This window comes from Panthera pardus, unplaced genomic scaffold, assembly GCF_024362965.1.
Source record: "Panthera pardus isolate Hobbes unplaced genomic scaffold, ASM2436296v1 HiC_scaffold_22, whole genome shotgun sequence".
NCBI lineage: Eukaryota > Metazoa > Chordata > Mammalia > Carnivora > Felidae > Panthera > Panthera pardus.
Window position 1 is genome coordinate 39,144,103 of NW_026526788.1, and position 15,756 is coordinate 39,159,858.

General features: G+C 53.6%; 1 protein-coding gene across 2 annotated transcripts; it reads right to left on the reverse strand.

Moving 5' to 3' along the window:
- Positions 1-498: 498 nt before the first annotated feature.
- Positions 499-4,955, reverse strand: LOC109264486 (pulmonary surfactant-associated protein A-like). Of its 2 annotated transcripts, none has more exons than XM_019444741.2 (5): positions 4,832-4,955; positions 3,857-4,051; positions 3,453-3,572; positions 2,654-2,731; positions 499-1,966 (listed from the first exon to the last, which is right to left on the reverse strand). In XM_019444741.2, exons 1-5 carry the CDS (start codon positions 4,833-4,835, stop codon positions 1,590-1,592), a joined length of 774 nt encoding a protein of 257 aa, XP_019300286.1. In that variant the 5' UTR covers positions 4,836-4,955; the 3' UTR covers positions 499-1,589. The 2 variants fall into 2 exon arrangements, with proteins under 2 accessions (XP_019300286.1, XP_053765610.1); XM_053909635.1 differs by having other exon boundaries at positions 3,857-4,079; positions 4,841-4,924.
- Positions 4,956-15,756: the final 10,801 nt, after the last annotated feature.

Genomic DNA, 15,756 nt, shown 5'->3' on the forward strand with positions numbered 1-15,756 from the left:
AACATACAGCTGCACCAGTTGGAAGCAGGTCACCTCTCCCATCCAACAAAGAAGGCATTTACCTGAGACCCCAACGGTCCATTTTTCAGGCAAGTGGGGGCTTGGAACCAGAGTTCATTTGATTTACAAAAATACAGAAATGTGTTGTTTCTTTTTCTTTTTTTCTTTCTTTCTTTCTTTCTTTTCTTTCTTTCTTTCTTTCTCTCTCTCTCTCTCTCTCTCTCTTTCTTTCTTTCTTTCTTTTTTTTTTGAGAGAGAGAGAGAGGGCACAGGTGAGTGAGGGGCAGAGAGAGAGAAGGAAGGAGAGAGAGAGAAGCAGGGCTCACCTGAAATGGGGTTCATGTTCACCCAATTAAGGGCTCGAGCACACCCAGTGAGGGACTCTAAGTCACCAACCGTGGGATCATGACCCGAGCTGAAGTAAGATGCTTAATGACTGAGCCACCCAAGCACCCGGAAACGTGTTATTTCTTGAAACCAAAGCAATGAAAACTCACGTTAACGCAGTCATGATTTATTACACGGAAATCGCCTCTGTCCGGCAAGAGGTGACGTGGTTGTGAGCATAAACCTCAGGTCCAGGTAGATAGGTGTGAATCCAGCCTCTGCCACTTGCCCCAAGTAATAAAACTCAAAACACTTAACTTCTCTAAGTTTCAGTGTCCTCGTATAAAAATGGGGAAAATAAGGCTGGGCCTATGGTGTTGGGTAAAGATGAAATCATACTCCAAAAGGTGTATTAGAAGTGCTTGGCAAGTTTCTGGGTACCCAGACTCGGCACATACACTATTTACATGCTCGATAAATAGCTCGTGGCGTGGGTGGTGTGAGCAACTTACGGAGACCCAAAACGGTGTGGGGATATGTCCATCGGCAGGAAGGAGCTTGGATTATGTCTGGGGTCAGGGATGAGATCTTCCCTAGTGATGTAAACTGGCTGCTTTTAGGTCAGGGAGTTGAGCAGGCAACCCAAGACTCAAGCAAGTGGATAATCCGTGCCAATCGTCAGGGTTAGGTTGGCCTCCACCACGCTGGGACACCACCTTGCCCTCTGACCTCACGGAGACAGAGACCGGATAATCCCAAATGGGTCCTTAGCTCCCGCATTTGGAATTCCCCAGAATTCCACCTGTCTGTATCATTATGCTTGACCAGAACTGCTAAATCTTGATGGGGCTGGGCAGGTGGTAGTCTGCAGAGTTAAGAGTAGGGGAAGCCAGGAAGCAGCCACCTTCTGTGTGATTTTGGAGGGAACTTCCATCCCGGGGCCTCACTGTTGCCATCTAGAAATGAAGGGACTGGACAAGAAGAGGAAGAAGGAAGTCTCCGTCTCTTCCAAAGGGCAAAGTTAGGAGTGGGGCCCAGATTGCATTACCGGGAAAGGCTCAGGGGGAGTGTCAGACTGATTCATGATGTGGGTGGGGATTCAGGGCCTGTCGGGGGAGTGGAGTGGCTAAGCATGCCTCCCGCCCTAACAGCCACAAATACAATTTTGTTGAAAAGGAGCATCTCAGAGATCAGGTGCATCTTCAGGATGGAGGCCGAAAGGCAAGGCAGGGCCCTATCTATCCTGTGGCCTGGGCGCCCGCTCAAAACTCACAGATGGCCAGGCGGTACTGCAGGCAGTTTTTGTTATTCCACTGCCCGTCTGTGTACATCTCCACGCACTTCTCTTTGCCCCCACCCCTGGGCTCCCCTGGGTACCAGTTGGTGTAATTCACGGGGGCCCCATCCAGGTAGCAGAAGTCTCCAGGGCTGGGGCCCTCCTCCAGGCCCAGGTAGGCGTAAGTGTTGTGCTTCCTCACGATGCTGGCGATGGCTTCGTTCTCTTCTGGGCTCGTGGGGACAGCAATGCGGCCACCTGCTCTGGCACATGACTCTCTAATGACATCAAAATTAACCGACTGCCCATTGGTGGAGAAGACCTTTTCTCCCACTACCAGCATGGACTCCTGCAAACTTAGGACTGGAGCAGAAAAACCGAGTCAGGCCACAGACCGCTCTGGATCTAAGTCCCTTCCTTCACTCGGGCTCTCGGCTTTCACGCCCTCTCTGCCTCTCCTCCCTCTACCAACCCTAGTCTTCCCAAATTCCCCTCCATGCTCTCATCATCCCATTCATTTGTTCACCCATTTAACACCTACTTATTTTCCACCCATTTAACAACTGCATTTTCCTGGGGCTCGACAGAAAGCAACATAGGCAGAGACCTTGCACTCCCCTGACATAGGGAACTGATCTGTGTCTACCTCTGGCTTTCTGAGTCATTCAAAGACATCAGGAAAGGGAAAGTTTCATTCTTTTCCCCCAAGACCTGTCTGTCAAGTCTCTAGGGTCTGGGGGCACCTGGGTGGTTCATTCTGTTAAGCGTCCAGCTCTTGATTTTGGCTCAGGTCATGATCTCACAGTTCGTGGGATCGAGCCCCGAGTTGGGCTCTGCACTGACAACATGGAGCCTGCTTGGGATTCTCTCTCTCTCCCTCTCTCTCTCTGCCTCTTCCCTGCTTGCTCATGCATCCTCTCTCTGTCCCTCTCTCTCTCAAAATAAATAAATAAACTTAAAAAAAGGCTCTAGGTTCTGGAGCCTGATGCTGGGCAGCAGAGGAACTTATGGGAGACCCTCTGTGCTAGAGGCCCTGGGGAGCCCCCTTACCTCCCATGGCCTGCTGGATCTGATGTCTCAAGTCACGGAGTGTGGTTTGGAGCTCCTCATCTAGAGAAGCTGGAAGCCCTGTCAAGAGATTCCCACCCAAGATGAGGGCGAGCCAACAAACACCCCCCCCCCCACTAGCTGCCAAGCAGGCATGCTGCCAGCTGCAAGCCTGGCATTCTGCCCTTTGCTTGTCCGTCCCCACCACTCAGGCCCTGGAGTATGTGTCCACACGCGCTGCATCCTTTGACGCAGCCCTGCACCTGCTGGACCCCTCCCTGTGCATCTTTCCTGCCTGTCCTTTAATGGCTCTGTCTGCCCACTCCTATGGATTTTTCCGGTTTGGACGCAAGCTCCCTTCCCTCACCCTCCACCAAAAGCAAACCTGGCTCTTTCTGCAGCCTCCTGATTGACCTTGGTCACCTCTCTGAGCTTTGGAGTTCCGCTCTGTGTGGGGGGCTCCCATTCACCTCATCTGCCTGGACCCCACCTAGCTCCCTACACCTTTCACAATGCCCCCCAGTGCCTCAGCCCTAGGAAGTGCCTTCCCTGCCTCCCATGCTGTCCCCACCCCACCCCTGACACCCTGCCCATCCCGATGTGTGGAGCACCCTCGGCACCCACAGTCCCTCCCTGTGGCGCACTACTTAGGCATCTCCGGCTCCTCTCCCCGGCCTCATCTTCTCTCACTTAGGTTGAGCGCCATGACTTTCGGGGACCTCCACGGTTCTGTCTGATCCCCATCATCCCGCATGTAGCTGGTCACGTGGGCGCGGTGCCCGTGTGGATGTGGCCCGCTCACCTGGAGGGCCTCTCTCGCCAGGCTCCCCCTGTACTCCACGCTCTCCAGCGACGCCAGGGGCTCCCGTCAGCCCATTAGGCCCGGAGTAGGCTGGTGTTCCTCCAGGCGGGCCCATCGGGCCTGGAAAGAGAAGGGGACACTGATCTGTCGTATCCACCACCCACAGCTGGGCTGGGGCTGATGTGAAGTGACCTCCCTTATCAGCCGAGCTGACTCACCTGTCACCTCATGGGCACTCTGAGGGTAGACTCTCCAGGGCTGCTCTAGTCTAAGGCCCCCCAGGGACCGCCCGCCACGCCCACCATCCGGCCGACCGTTGGACCCAGCCCAGAGCCCTGGATGGGTGGGCCTCCTGAAGGCAGGTCACTGTCCCTCGGCTGAGGCTTGGGCCTCTCACTCAGTACCTGGAGGCCCAGGGTCTCCTTTGATGCCGTCTCTCCCATCTCTGCCCGGCAGGCCGTGGGATCCAGGAGTGCCCGGGATGCCAGGATTTCCGATACAGACCTCCTTCACCTTGTACTCCGTGCCGGAAGCCATCAGCAAGGCCAGAGTAAGGACCAAAGAGGACAGCAACATGGCTTCTGTTGCAGTGGTTCCTCCTGCGGAAAGAAAGGGCCACCGGCCCATCTGAAGCATCTGCAAAGGTTTCCCCCTTGCTGGGCTTTGTCAAGATTCAGGCACAGGGCCAGGCCCGAGGGCTCGGGCAGGTACAGACAGGACTTTGAGAAAGACCCCCAACTATCCTTGGAAACCCCCGGCCTCCTCTGCAGTCTCATGCCTCACCTCTCGGGCTGGAGGCCGTGTGGCACCTGGGCTGGTGGGGAGGGCCTGGGCTGTCAGGGGGCCTGGCTTCTAATGCAATCTCTGGTCATACCTCGCTGTGTGACCGCAGGAACTCGTGTCACCTGTCCTGACTTCTGCTAAAACTCCTGCGCCCTGGAGACAATCCTGACCTGTCCCTCTCAGGCTTTGGGGTTCACTCCCTCTGTTCCTATACTCTCAGCTACCCTCTTGCGGGGTCTCAGGGGCCATGTTCCTGAGGATAAACAATAGATGACCAGTGTCGATGATAGGACATCCCACCCACCACCCACCCCTGCTGCTGGGGAGTCCCCTTCTCCTTGGCAGGCTGTCCTCTCCCTCACTGGCAGGGAGTTTCCAGGGACAGTGGATCTGGCCGAGGAACATGGCGGAGTATAAGGATATTCTCAAGCCCATCTTCCTGCATCCATAGTTATGATTCTGGGAACACCTCCCCGTGGTGCATGCGGAGGCCCCCTTCTTCCCAGGCTGACCCTTAGTTGTGTTTGTGATTGCTGGGCTGGCTCTCATGGCCTGTAACCCGTGCACTGGGTAAGACGGGATGGGGCTAAACTTACCCATCCAACAGAGCCCACGGGGATCTCTGCCTTCAGGTCAGAGTGGAGAGGTGGGCAGCACCATTTATATGGATGCAGGCTACCAGGCTTCCTCTCCACCCCAGAGAGGCTCCTGTCACAAGGGCCTCTATTTGGGGAAGGGCCAGTCAGGAAGCGGCCATCTTGTTTACACAGCAACATTCCCTCTCAGGGCACTCAGGCTGGAGGGGCACTTAGAAAACCGGCTAAAGAGAAACTCCAGGCCCGTAAGCAGGGAAATGTCTCATGGGGTGGGACTCTGACTTCCCCAGCAAGTGAAAGGGGAGAACACTTACATAGGCACCGGCGGGGGCACGCAGCAAAGGGAGACTTCTCCCTCCTGGGCCTCGGCCCCGTCCTGGCTGGTGACACATTCGTAGAACCACCACCACCATCCCCCAGATGCCCACCAGCAGGAGACGACATACCAGGGTTGTACTCTGTTCCCAGGGGAGCGAAGACCTACGGGAATGTCTCCATGTGACTCCTTCCGGGGGCCATTCCGGTTCCAGAGCCTCTTCAGCTCTTGGGAGGGGGCCATTTGGTTCCAGGCAGTACAGAGGCCATGGCTTAAGAAGAGGGTGATCAGGTGGAACTAGGACAAAGTGTATGTCATGGGACACGCCTCACCACTGAGCAGCCCATACACATCCCCTACTCCCCACCCCAGCCTCACAGCTCCTGCTTCTGGAGCCCGTGGCTAAGTCAGTGGGCACATGGATCGGAGTCGCAGGAAAACCCTTTCCATGTTCCCCTTTCCTCTGTCCTGGCAGGCTCAGCTGTGGGGAGGCAGGGCCGTGCCTGGAAGTCACAGGAGAGCAGCAGTTTCTGGTTTTGGCCACGGGTGATGTCTGGTAAGCTGCAATGGAGATAAGTGACAGAGGAGCATATGAAGCTGTAAGTGACGAGATCCCCGATTCAAGGCACCCGATCAGCAAGGAATCTCTACCTGTAGGGGTGCTAACAATGGGGAGCCAAGGCAAGAAAAAATCACCGTGCTTTCTTGTAAGCGGTTTGAGAAATCTCGGGGGTCTTTGGGAAGAGTGCGAGAACAGCCAGAGCTCCCCCGGAGCCCTGCAGCTGCCTGCTGTGGGTCCCACCGTGGGTGCCAGCTGGCGGGATGGGGGAGCTGGAGCCAGCACAGGGCTGGGTAGGGGAAAACAGTTCCGTCGGGAGGACCTCAACGCGGTTTGGGCGAGGGATGACTGTTCTGCAGGTGAAGGAACAGGAACAGGGGTCTTGTTGGGTAGAAATAGAAGGACTTGGGGGAGGCAGCGGGGCTGTCCAGGGCCACATCGGGGACTTACAAGTCAGACGCACCTGCGTTGCAGTTTGGGCCAGCCACGTATCATCCATGTGGCCTTGGTCATGTTATATAACTTTATCCACGTGGCCTTGGTCGTGTTATATAACTCCTTGAGCCTTGATTTGCTTTCTTAAATTATTATTTTGTCGCAATAGCAAGCTTACAGAAAAACTGCAGGCACAGTACTATTTTTTTTTTTTTTCCTGAGCCCATGAGACCAGGTTGCCAACAGGACACTCCATCATCCCGGTTTTTAATTTGTCTTTCACACGGACAGGTTTGCCTCTACAACCTCGAAGTAGTCATCAAGGTCAAGAAATCCACACGGATGCAAATACTGTTTTTAAAATATTTAAATATTATTTCATCCTTTAAGTCATTTGTGCCGCTTGATGCCGATATTTTGAAATGTGGCATCCGAAAGTCTCATAAAATGATCCGTCGTTACCTCATTCTTCGTCTCATTACCTGGGCCCTGACCCTTCCCCTTCTGCAACTTTCTGACAGAGAATGCTCCAAGTTCCCCAAACTGGAGGTGCTTTTCCTGTGTCTCTTTGATCATGATTTCTCTCCTGTCTGGAGCGTTCTGAATGCTTTTCTGCCACAAAAAAAGAGAGAGGGGCAGAGAGAGAAAAGAAGGGAGGAAGGGAGGGAGGAGGGAGGAAGGGAGGAAGGGAGGGAAGGAGGAAGGAAGGGAGGAAGGGAGGGAAGGAGGAAGGGAAGAAGGGAGGAAGGGAGGGAGGAAGGGAAGAAGGGAGGCAGGGAGGGAGGGAGGAAGGGAAGAAGGGAGGAAGGGAGGAAGGGAAGAAGGGAGGAAGAGAGGGATGAAGGGAAGAAGGGAGAAGGGAGGGAGGGAAGAAGGGAGGCAGGGAGGGAGGGAGGAAGGGAGAGAGGCAGGGAGGAAGGGAAGAAGGGAGAAAGGGAGGGAAGAAGGGAAGAAGGGAGGAAGGGAGGGAGGGAGGAAGGGAGGAAGGGGGAGAAGAAGGGAGGAAGGGAGGAAGGGAAGGAGGGAGAAAGGGAAGAAGGGAGGAAGGGAGGGAGGAAGGGAAGAAGGGAAGCAGGGAGGGAGGGAGAGAGGCAGGGAGGAAGGGAAGAAGGAAGGAAGGGAGGGAGGAAGGGAAGAAGGGAGGAAGGGAGGGAGGGAGGAAGGGAGAGAGGAAGGGAGGAAGGGAAGAAGGGAGGAAGGGAGGGAGGAAGGGAAGAAGGGAGGAAGGGAGGAAGGGAGGGAGGGAGGGAGGGAGGGAGGAAGGGAGAGAGGGAGGAAGGGAGGAAGGGAGGGAGGAAGGGAGGAAGGGAGAGAGGGAGGAAGGGAAGAAAGGAGGGAAGGAGGGAGGGAGGAAGGGAGGAAGGGAAGAAGGGAGGGAGGGAGGAGAGGGAGGAAGGGAGGCAAGGAGAAAGGGAGGGAGGGAGGGAGGGAAGAAAGGAGGAAGGGAGGGAGGGAGGAAGAAGGAAAAGAAAAATTAACACTGATACCATAACTCCACGTAACCTTCAGGCCCTGCACAAAATTTGCCAAATGCGCCCCAGTAGTGTCCTTTATGGCAAAAGGTTCCAGTTTGAGATTGCGTGTTGCACTGAGTATTCATGTCTCATCTCCTGAAATCTGAAACAGTGCCAAAGTCTTTCCTTCACTTCCAGGACCTTGACACTTTTTGGTGATAACAGGTTAGTTGAGGATGTCTCTCGGTTTCTGTTTTTCTGATGTATTGCCTCAGGATTAGAGTCAGGTCCTGCGACAACCGGCAGGAACATTCGAAAACGATGCTGTGTTCTAGCCAGTGCCCGGGTTTCAACTCAGCTCAGTAACGACGACGTCACTCGGATCATGTGGTTAAGACGGTGTGGGCCAGACTTTCCTCCCATACCGTTAGCTCTGTCTGTCTTTTACACTAATACCCCTTTTGTGGAAACTACTCCAGTACTGCATAAAGATCCCACTTCTCCTCAAACTTGCCCTTTTTATTTCACGTATGTATTCATCTCAGCGTGGATTCATGCTTGAGGCACACCAAACACAGGCCAGACGGAGGAGGATGGGGCAGCTGTCACCTCAGGATACAGGTGATGGGGGGTGCGTTATCCGTAGAGAATTTAAAAACATGATTTACAGAGAATGTGCCAGCACGTTGCTAATAATGAGGTCATCACCCAAACTGTCCTCCCCCTTAAAACACATTTGTTTCTCTTGGTTCTGAGCCCTGTTCCGGGACACCCTCTTTGTGAGGACACTCTCTTCACCCTGCCGGGGCCTGGCGGCCCATACGAAGCCACCTTCACTCCACCCTGTCCTCCCCGTGACAGGACACCTTCCCGTGCGGTCATCTCCTCACTCACCGTGGTTGGAGCCAGAAAGCGAACACTTCCGGAAGGATGGGCCAACCCCTGAGGTCTGGGCGAGCACTTCCAAGCAAATGTGACACCTCTACTGAATTACTGCTCAGGAAACTCCTCACCACCCCGTCCTCTCCCGCTGCCTGGGTTCTAGTTGAGTAAGGAGTCCGTAGGGCTGCCTGGAGCCAGCTATCATTTTGGATCATCCATCCCTAAAGCTCTCTGAGATGTACAGAAGTAAATCCTCACTTGAGAATTCCTTCAGCTGAGGCTGAAGGAGGTTTTGTGAATTTTCTAGGTCTGTTGTGTTTTTTTTTTTTTAATGTTTTACTTATTTTTGAGAGGGAGAGAGAGAGAGCATGAGTGGAGGAGGAGCAGAGAGATTGGGAGACAGAAGTTCCAAAGGCAGGCTCTGCACTGACAGCAGAGAGTCTGATGCGGGGTTTGAACTCAAGGGGAACCATCATAAGGTGACCTGAGCCAAAGTCGGATGCTTACTTACTGAGCCACCCAGGCGCCCCCTAGCGGTCAGTTTGGATCATCACAAAAAGTCTCTGAGATCTACAGGAAGTAAATCCTCACTTGAGAATTAAGTCAGCCGAGGCTGAAGGAGGTTTCTTGAATTTCCTGGGGCACCCACGCATCGTTATTTATTACCCACCTCTCTTTTCATCCATTTTAAATCCTCTGCCATAATATTCTCACAGTCAGGGGGATGGGCTTATTTTGCTTGTACCTACAGACAAAGAGATCGAGAAGCTAATTTACTAGCTAACCATATAGTCAAGGTCTAATCTCAGGAATCCAGGGGACAGCTCAACAACATGAAGGAAAAGAGAATTCAGGCTATTGTTTCCCGAGATCGTCAACACATCACACACACACACACACACACACACACACACACACATTGGTGCCTTGGCAATAAATGTCATTTCATTTAAAAAAATAATTTACGTGACAAATGAATCTATTTCTATTACCTAAAAAGTCCAATTTGTTTAAAAATTCACATTACTTGTTTTTTTTCTTCACACTCTGTCAGCATAGCCTTTCATCCTCCTCTCCACCATCAGCATTTTTAATACAATTTTGTGTGCCTTCTGAACTCTGGAGAAGCACATCATGTTTTAGGCTCTTTTTTTTTTTTTTTTTTTTTTTGGCCTTTATTGGAATATACTTGACATATAACCCTGTGCGAGCTTAGGTGTTGAGAAACTCACATATTGTGAAATGATTGCCCCTGTAGCTTGGGTTAACACCTTCATCCCCTCACATATTCGCCATTTCTTTTTTGTGGTGACAACATTTTTTTAAACATTTATTTATTTTTGAGAGACAGAGCATGAACAGGGGAGGGGCGGAGAGAGAGGGAAACACAGAATCTGAAGCAGGCTCCAGGCTCCGAGCTGTCAGCACAGAGCCCAACGCGTGGCTCGAACCCACGAACCGTGAGATCATGACCTGAGCTGAAGTCAAATGCTTAACCAGCTGAGCCACCCAGGCACCCTGGAAACATATAACTTTTTAATATAAGTGTGTCACATGCAACATTTGGGACTTAGACTAAGAAATTATTTGTGTTTATCTGACGTTTCCGTTTAATTGGGCATCCTGTGTTGTATCTGGCAAACTCTACCTGTAGAAGCTTGGGTGTGATCCACCTCTGTGGGCTGATTCAGCATGCGATAAAGAGTCCTTATCATCCCCCAGGACACACAGCCAAGAGGAGTCTGCTGCTGAAAGAGAGAGAGAGAGAGACACCCAGACCCAGACAGAGACAGAGAGACAGAGAGAGACAGGGAGAAATGCTGATGATTGACTCTTTCCTTCTAAACGATGAACTGAGCCCCTCGTGGGATTCAGGTCTGGCACTGAATACCGTCATCTGCAGTGGACAGAAAGGGGCACGCTTGGGGTCCCTTGGAGAGGGCAGGGTACACACGGACACAGGCTGCCCCGTACGAATTCCACCCTTTGTAACTGCTGGAAAGGAAACCCCTACTGTGTCAACAGCAAGAGATGGGACTGGGCTTAATATATTAGTGTGTTCAAGATCTGTCTAAGAAGTGACTTTAGGCTGACTTGGAAGGGCGAGGGGCCCCATGCAAAGAGGCCTGGGTCTTGGGAGGGGCGGCTGTGGGCAGGCTAAGTGGGTGGATATGCGACACGTGTGTGGGCCACACAGGAGGAAGCTAAGTGTTCAGAGGAAGAAGATAGCATTAGGGGACCCACTTTAGGAGGGGTGTCTGGAAAGGAGTCCCCTCAGAACAGGTGACACTTCAGCTGAAGCCTGCGGGGCGAGAGGCAGGTGGCCATTTGAATGGAGCGCAAGAGCATCCCTGGCAAAAAACAACGGCATGTGAGGGGCGCCTGGCTGCCTCAGTCCGTTAAGCAGCCAACTTGATTTCAGCTCAGGTCATGATCCCAGGGTCATGGGATCAAGCTCCACATCGGGCTCTGTACTGAGCATGGAGCCTGCTTAGAATTCTCTCTAAATAAATAAATAAATAAGAAAGAAAGAAAGAAAGAAAGAAAGAAAGAAAGAAAGAAAGAAAAAGAATGATATATGCAAAGGACCTAGAACAGGAATAAGCATGGCCTATTGGGGAAACAAAAGAAGACCAAGGCGGCTGGGGTGTGGTGGGAGAGGGGAAGAAGAACCCAGAATGAAGGCAGAGAGAGAAAGATGGGCACTGGCCAGTGCAGGGGGGCCTTGGATTTTATTCAGAAGGAGAACTGAGTTTACTATGTCAGATATGAGAGCAATCAGATTCATGCTTATTTTATTTTTATTCATTTAAAAAAATTTAATGTTTTATTTATTTTTTAGAGAGAGAGAGAGACAGAATACGAGTGGGGGGCAGAGGGGTCGAGAGAGAGGGAGACACAGAATCTGAAGCAGGCTCCAGGCTCTAAGCTGTCAGCACAGAGCCCAATGCGGGGCTTGAACTCATGAACCATGAGATCATGACCTGAGCCGAAGTCAGACGCTTAACCGACTGAGCCACCCAGGTGCCCTCCTCCATGCTTATTTAAGAAAAAAATTTTTTGGGGGGGCACCTGGGTGGCTCAGTCAGTTACACATCCGACTTCAGCTCAGGGCATGATCTCGCGGTCTGTGAGTTTGAGCCCCACGTCGGGCTTTGTGCTGACAGCGCAGACCCTGGAACCTGTTTTAGATTCTGTGTCTCCCTCTCTCTCTCTGACCCTCCCCCGTTCATGCTCTGTCTCTCTCTGTCTCAAAAATAAATAAATGTTTAAAAAAATTAAAAAAAATTTTTTTCACATTTATTTATTTTTGAGAAACAGAGTGAGACAAAGCGTGAGTGGGGTAGGGGCAGAGAGAGAAGGAGACACAGAATCTGAAGCAGGCTCCAGGCTCTGAGCAAGAGGTCAGCACAGAGCCTGATGCGGGGCTCGAACCCACAAACCGTGAGATGGTGACCTGAGCCGAAGTCGGACGTTCAACCGACTGAGCCACCCAGGCGCCCCTACATGCTTATTTTAAATTACTCTGCCTCTATCCAGTTCACCCGAGACCTCCTGGGGACGAATCAGGGGGCCATGCCCCTGCCTGCCGTCGCGGGCCTTCGGCATCACCTCACGTCGGGCCGTGCCCCCTTCCCTGGAAGCTCTGCCCTCACCTCACTCCTGGGCACAGACTCCTCACACCTCCTGCCCTCTGGCCAGTGCCTCACGCTCTCCCCGTCCCCTTGTCTGGCTCTCCCTCATCCCCTGGACTCTTCATCCTGGGAGCACCAACGCGCCATCGGAGGCCTGCATCGGAGGCCTGAAGGCGGGCATCTCTCAGGCACGGCTTCTCTCTGGCCACCAGCAGCGTCAGCACCGTGAGTCCCCCCCGGCAAAGCCCCCTTCCCCCCGTGAGGTGAAGAGAGAAAGGAGGCAATGAGGACAGAGACTCACAGCCCCACCTGGCCGCCACCCAGGATGTTCACGGTGGTGGGTCTGACGCCCGGCCGGAGGCCCCTCCTCCACTGCCACCCTCCGGAGCCCGCTGGCCGCAGTGACAGATGGTTAGCTGGCCGCAGTGACAGATGGCTGCTCTGGCCACACCCTCGGGGTCGCGTCCCAAGGACCTACTTTCAAGGATATCACCTCCTTTTTGCTGTACTCGCAATTCAAGGAACTGTAGGAAACAGTCAAGCGAGGGCCACACAGTGGATTTCGAGAAGGCTTGACCATTTCCGCCATTCTCATCCCAGGCCCGTGCCACCCCTCCTCCTAGACCAGATGGACTTCACCGGTATTTCCCGAGTGCCTGCCTGGTACCAGCCGGGGTGCGAATGCCCACGGTGAGGAAGGGGCGGCAGAACAGGACACGGGCAAGGACTCAGGTGGCAGGTGCACAGGGCAGGGCAGGCTCTGGAGGAGACAGGGGTGGTAATTCACACCGAGGCCTGGCAGAAGGACCGGTGTGGGGACATCTGCCCGCACCTACAAGGTGTCAGGGACCCACACACCGGCTCAGGGTTCACCTTCCGCCGGGGGGAAGCAGGGCTTTCCTGGCGTCTGTATTATCCCTAACGAGGATCTTCTGGGACCATGCTGTGTGTCACGCCAGAGGGCCTTGGGGTCGGGGCCAGAGCCGGCAGTCAGTGACCCAGGGGTTCTACAAACAAACAAAGACTCCAGCCTCCGATCAGCACTTACCTGAAGCAACTTTAAGCGAAGACATCTTGGTTTTCTGGGGAGTGGTGTTAATATAAAAAGTATGAGTAAGAATATAAATAGAAAAAACTGGATTTGTGCTTCACATGTGGCCGGAGCCAGAGGAACTGAGCCCCCCCTGCACACCGAGGGCAGGCCTGGTCTCTGCTACAGCCGGGACTCTAATTCCGAGCTACGTGGCCGTGCTCCCACCTGAGACCTGAGGGGACGCGCTGGGCCCTGGGCCCCACACTGCCCGACGCTGGGGGCCAGGCCTGGAGGGACTTTCAGCGTGGGCCTTCAGGACAACGATGGCTGGGGACTACTGCAGGGACACCGACCACTAGCCACGTGTGCTTCCACTGAGAAGCCTTGTCCAGGCAATTCAGCAGCACTGTCCCTAAGCCATGTCCTGAGGACATGTCTGTGGGTGTCTGTGTGACTTTTGTGTCTGGGGAGTTAGGGGTTGCGTGGGGAACACACATGTCATATCAACTGTGTGTTTGTCCACGTGTGTCTCTGCCTGTGTCAGTACAGGAGTGTCTGGGTCGGGTTGTGTGTGTGTGTGTGTGTGTGTGTGTGTGTGTGTGTAAAATGGCCAATTCCCCAGGGAGGGGCCACCAGCCCTGGAGAAAAGGATGCCACCGGCTCCCTCGGAGTCTCCCTCTTGCTCGGGAGGAGTAGAGAGCCTCGGTCGCCTCAGTGGATGTGTCCTGGGGCCCACGGCCACCTACATGCCCACTGTGGTCAAGGTGGACAGGTCAATCCTGAACAGGGGATTATAGAGCTCCACGAATGACAGGCTAGGCCGCGGTGGGGACATGGGCTTGTGTCCTCAAGCGGCAGGGTCCTGGGGGCTTCATGCAAGGATTGCTTTCCAACCCTGCAGCCCTCCCCCAGTAAGAGGAAGAAGTATTTTAGACCCAGCCATCACCTTTCCCAGTTCAGCAGAGCCTGATGCCAGCCACCTCTTCTCCCTGCCCCTGAGTGCCCGGCCATCCTTCCCCATCTCCCATCAAGGTCATCGGCCATTATCACACCAAGGTGGGGTGGGGAGGGGGCGCGTGGAGAATGCACACACACGATGAATTCCACCCCACGCTCAACTGGGGCTCTGGTCTCATTGATAACGATGACCTTGCAATGGGACTCAGTTTTTATACCTTTAAAATAGGCATAAAGACACCTCCTGGCCGAGAGACCCTGGTTTCAAGCCCTGCGTGGGATAGGATTCATGCGCATGATCCTTCACCCCTGAGAAAAGTACTTTCCTAACAAAGAAGAAATGGGGAGCACTCCCTGGGCAAAGACGGGGCACAGGCACACCAAAGCCCTGAAAGATCTGGTCAGACTGATATATGAATATCTGTCTCATCTGGACTGTCTTGTTCTAGAGAGATGGAATATTGGGGAGGGAGTCCTGACCTCTCAGGGGCTCTGAATGGCCTCTTGTTCCATGGTGAAGGAGGGAGGTCCCTGAGCCCTGAGGCTCGTCATCCCCCATGGAGCACTCAGAACTCCCAACAGGAAGCCCGTTTGCCAGCCCACAGGGTATGTGCAAGTCAGCTCTGCCCTCTGGTGGCTGCATGAAGAACTGCAGCCAATGGAAAGGACGGTCAGACAAACGTCACACATCACCCACCCTCTCTGTTCATTCATTCCACCCTCACAGAGGGCTACTTTGTTCAGGTGCCGTGAGAGACCAGGAGACACAGTTTAATGCTCTGACTCTCCCAGGCTATATCCCTGAGAATCCTCCCCCGCTTCCCCCGCTTTTCTCATGTCCTAGTCTGATAGATCCAGATAATTTGCCCTGAGTTGCCTCTCCGTGTCAGGGTTCTCCTGGCTAATTGTCCCACCTCTATTTGTCCACAGAAGCTGACTCAGTACTCTGTCCCTGGAGAAGCCTAACGTCAACTGCCTCTGTTTCCTGAGCAACCGCCAGGTACCAGACGCTAGCTGGACCCTTTACATCGACTCTCTGGCAGGAGAGGGTCTGTCTTTACTCCCTTATAAGGGGAGGAAGCGGGCCCAGTGACCTGCCATAACTTACCGCAAGTGGCATGGCCTGGAGGTTCTAGAACCTGGTTCAAACATTGTTCCAGCTGACCCCAGAGCATCTTAAGCATGGTGTCCCTGAAGAACCCAGTGCATTCTCTGCCCACAATACCCACAGCCGTGGATTAAGCCCTGGACAGCCTCTGCCAGGACTATCACTCTGCACGGTGGATCTTGTCCAAGCCTCGGGTCCCAGGACTGCTTACTGTATCACCCAGAGGCTCCAGCTTTGCTTTGGCCATAACCTGCATCCAGCCCTGGACACGCTTAATCCTGGCTCAGCCGGGCTGCCGGGCATAGCAACTCACACCCAACCCCCAGTCCCGAGGCTATAGACGCCCCAGAGCTTGGCACAGGCTGCCCCCAACGTCCCTGGCATATGCATTATACAGGTGGTGGTGACACTGGGGCAGGCTCTTCAGTCTCAATGAAAAGACTGAGGGCCCCAATGGCCCAGATGCCTCTCCACCTGAACAGAGCTGAGAATCCCAGCCTGTACTTACCTTCTATTGCCTTGAGTAGCTGAGCTCAGTTCAACCCT

Coding starts and splice junctions, on each gene's coding strand:
- LOC109264486 (XM_053909635.1), bottom strand. CDS start 4,079: ATGGGCCGGTGGCCCTTTCTTTCCGCAGGAGGAACCACTGCAACAGAA. Junction 3,573..3,856: donor AGGAGACCCTGGGCCTCCAG/GTACTGAGTGAG, acceptor TTCTCTTTCCAG/GCCCGATGGGCCCGCCTGGA. Junction 2,732..3,452: donor TGGCGAGAGAGGCCCTCCAG/GTGAGCGGGCCA, acceptor ATCTCTTGACAG/GGCTTCCAGCTTCTCTAGAT.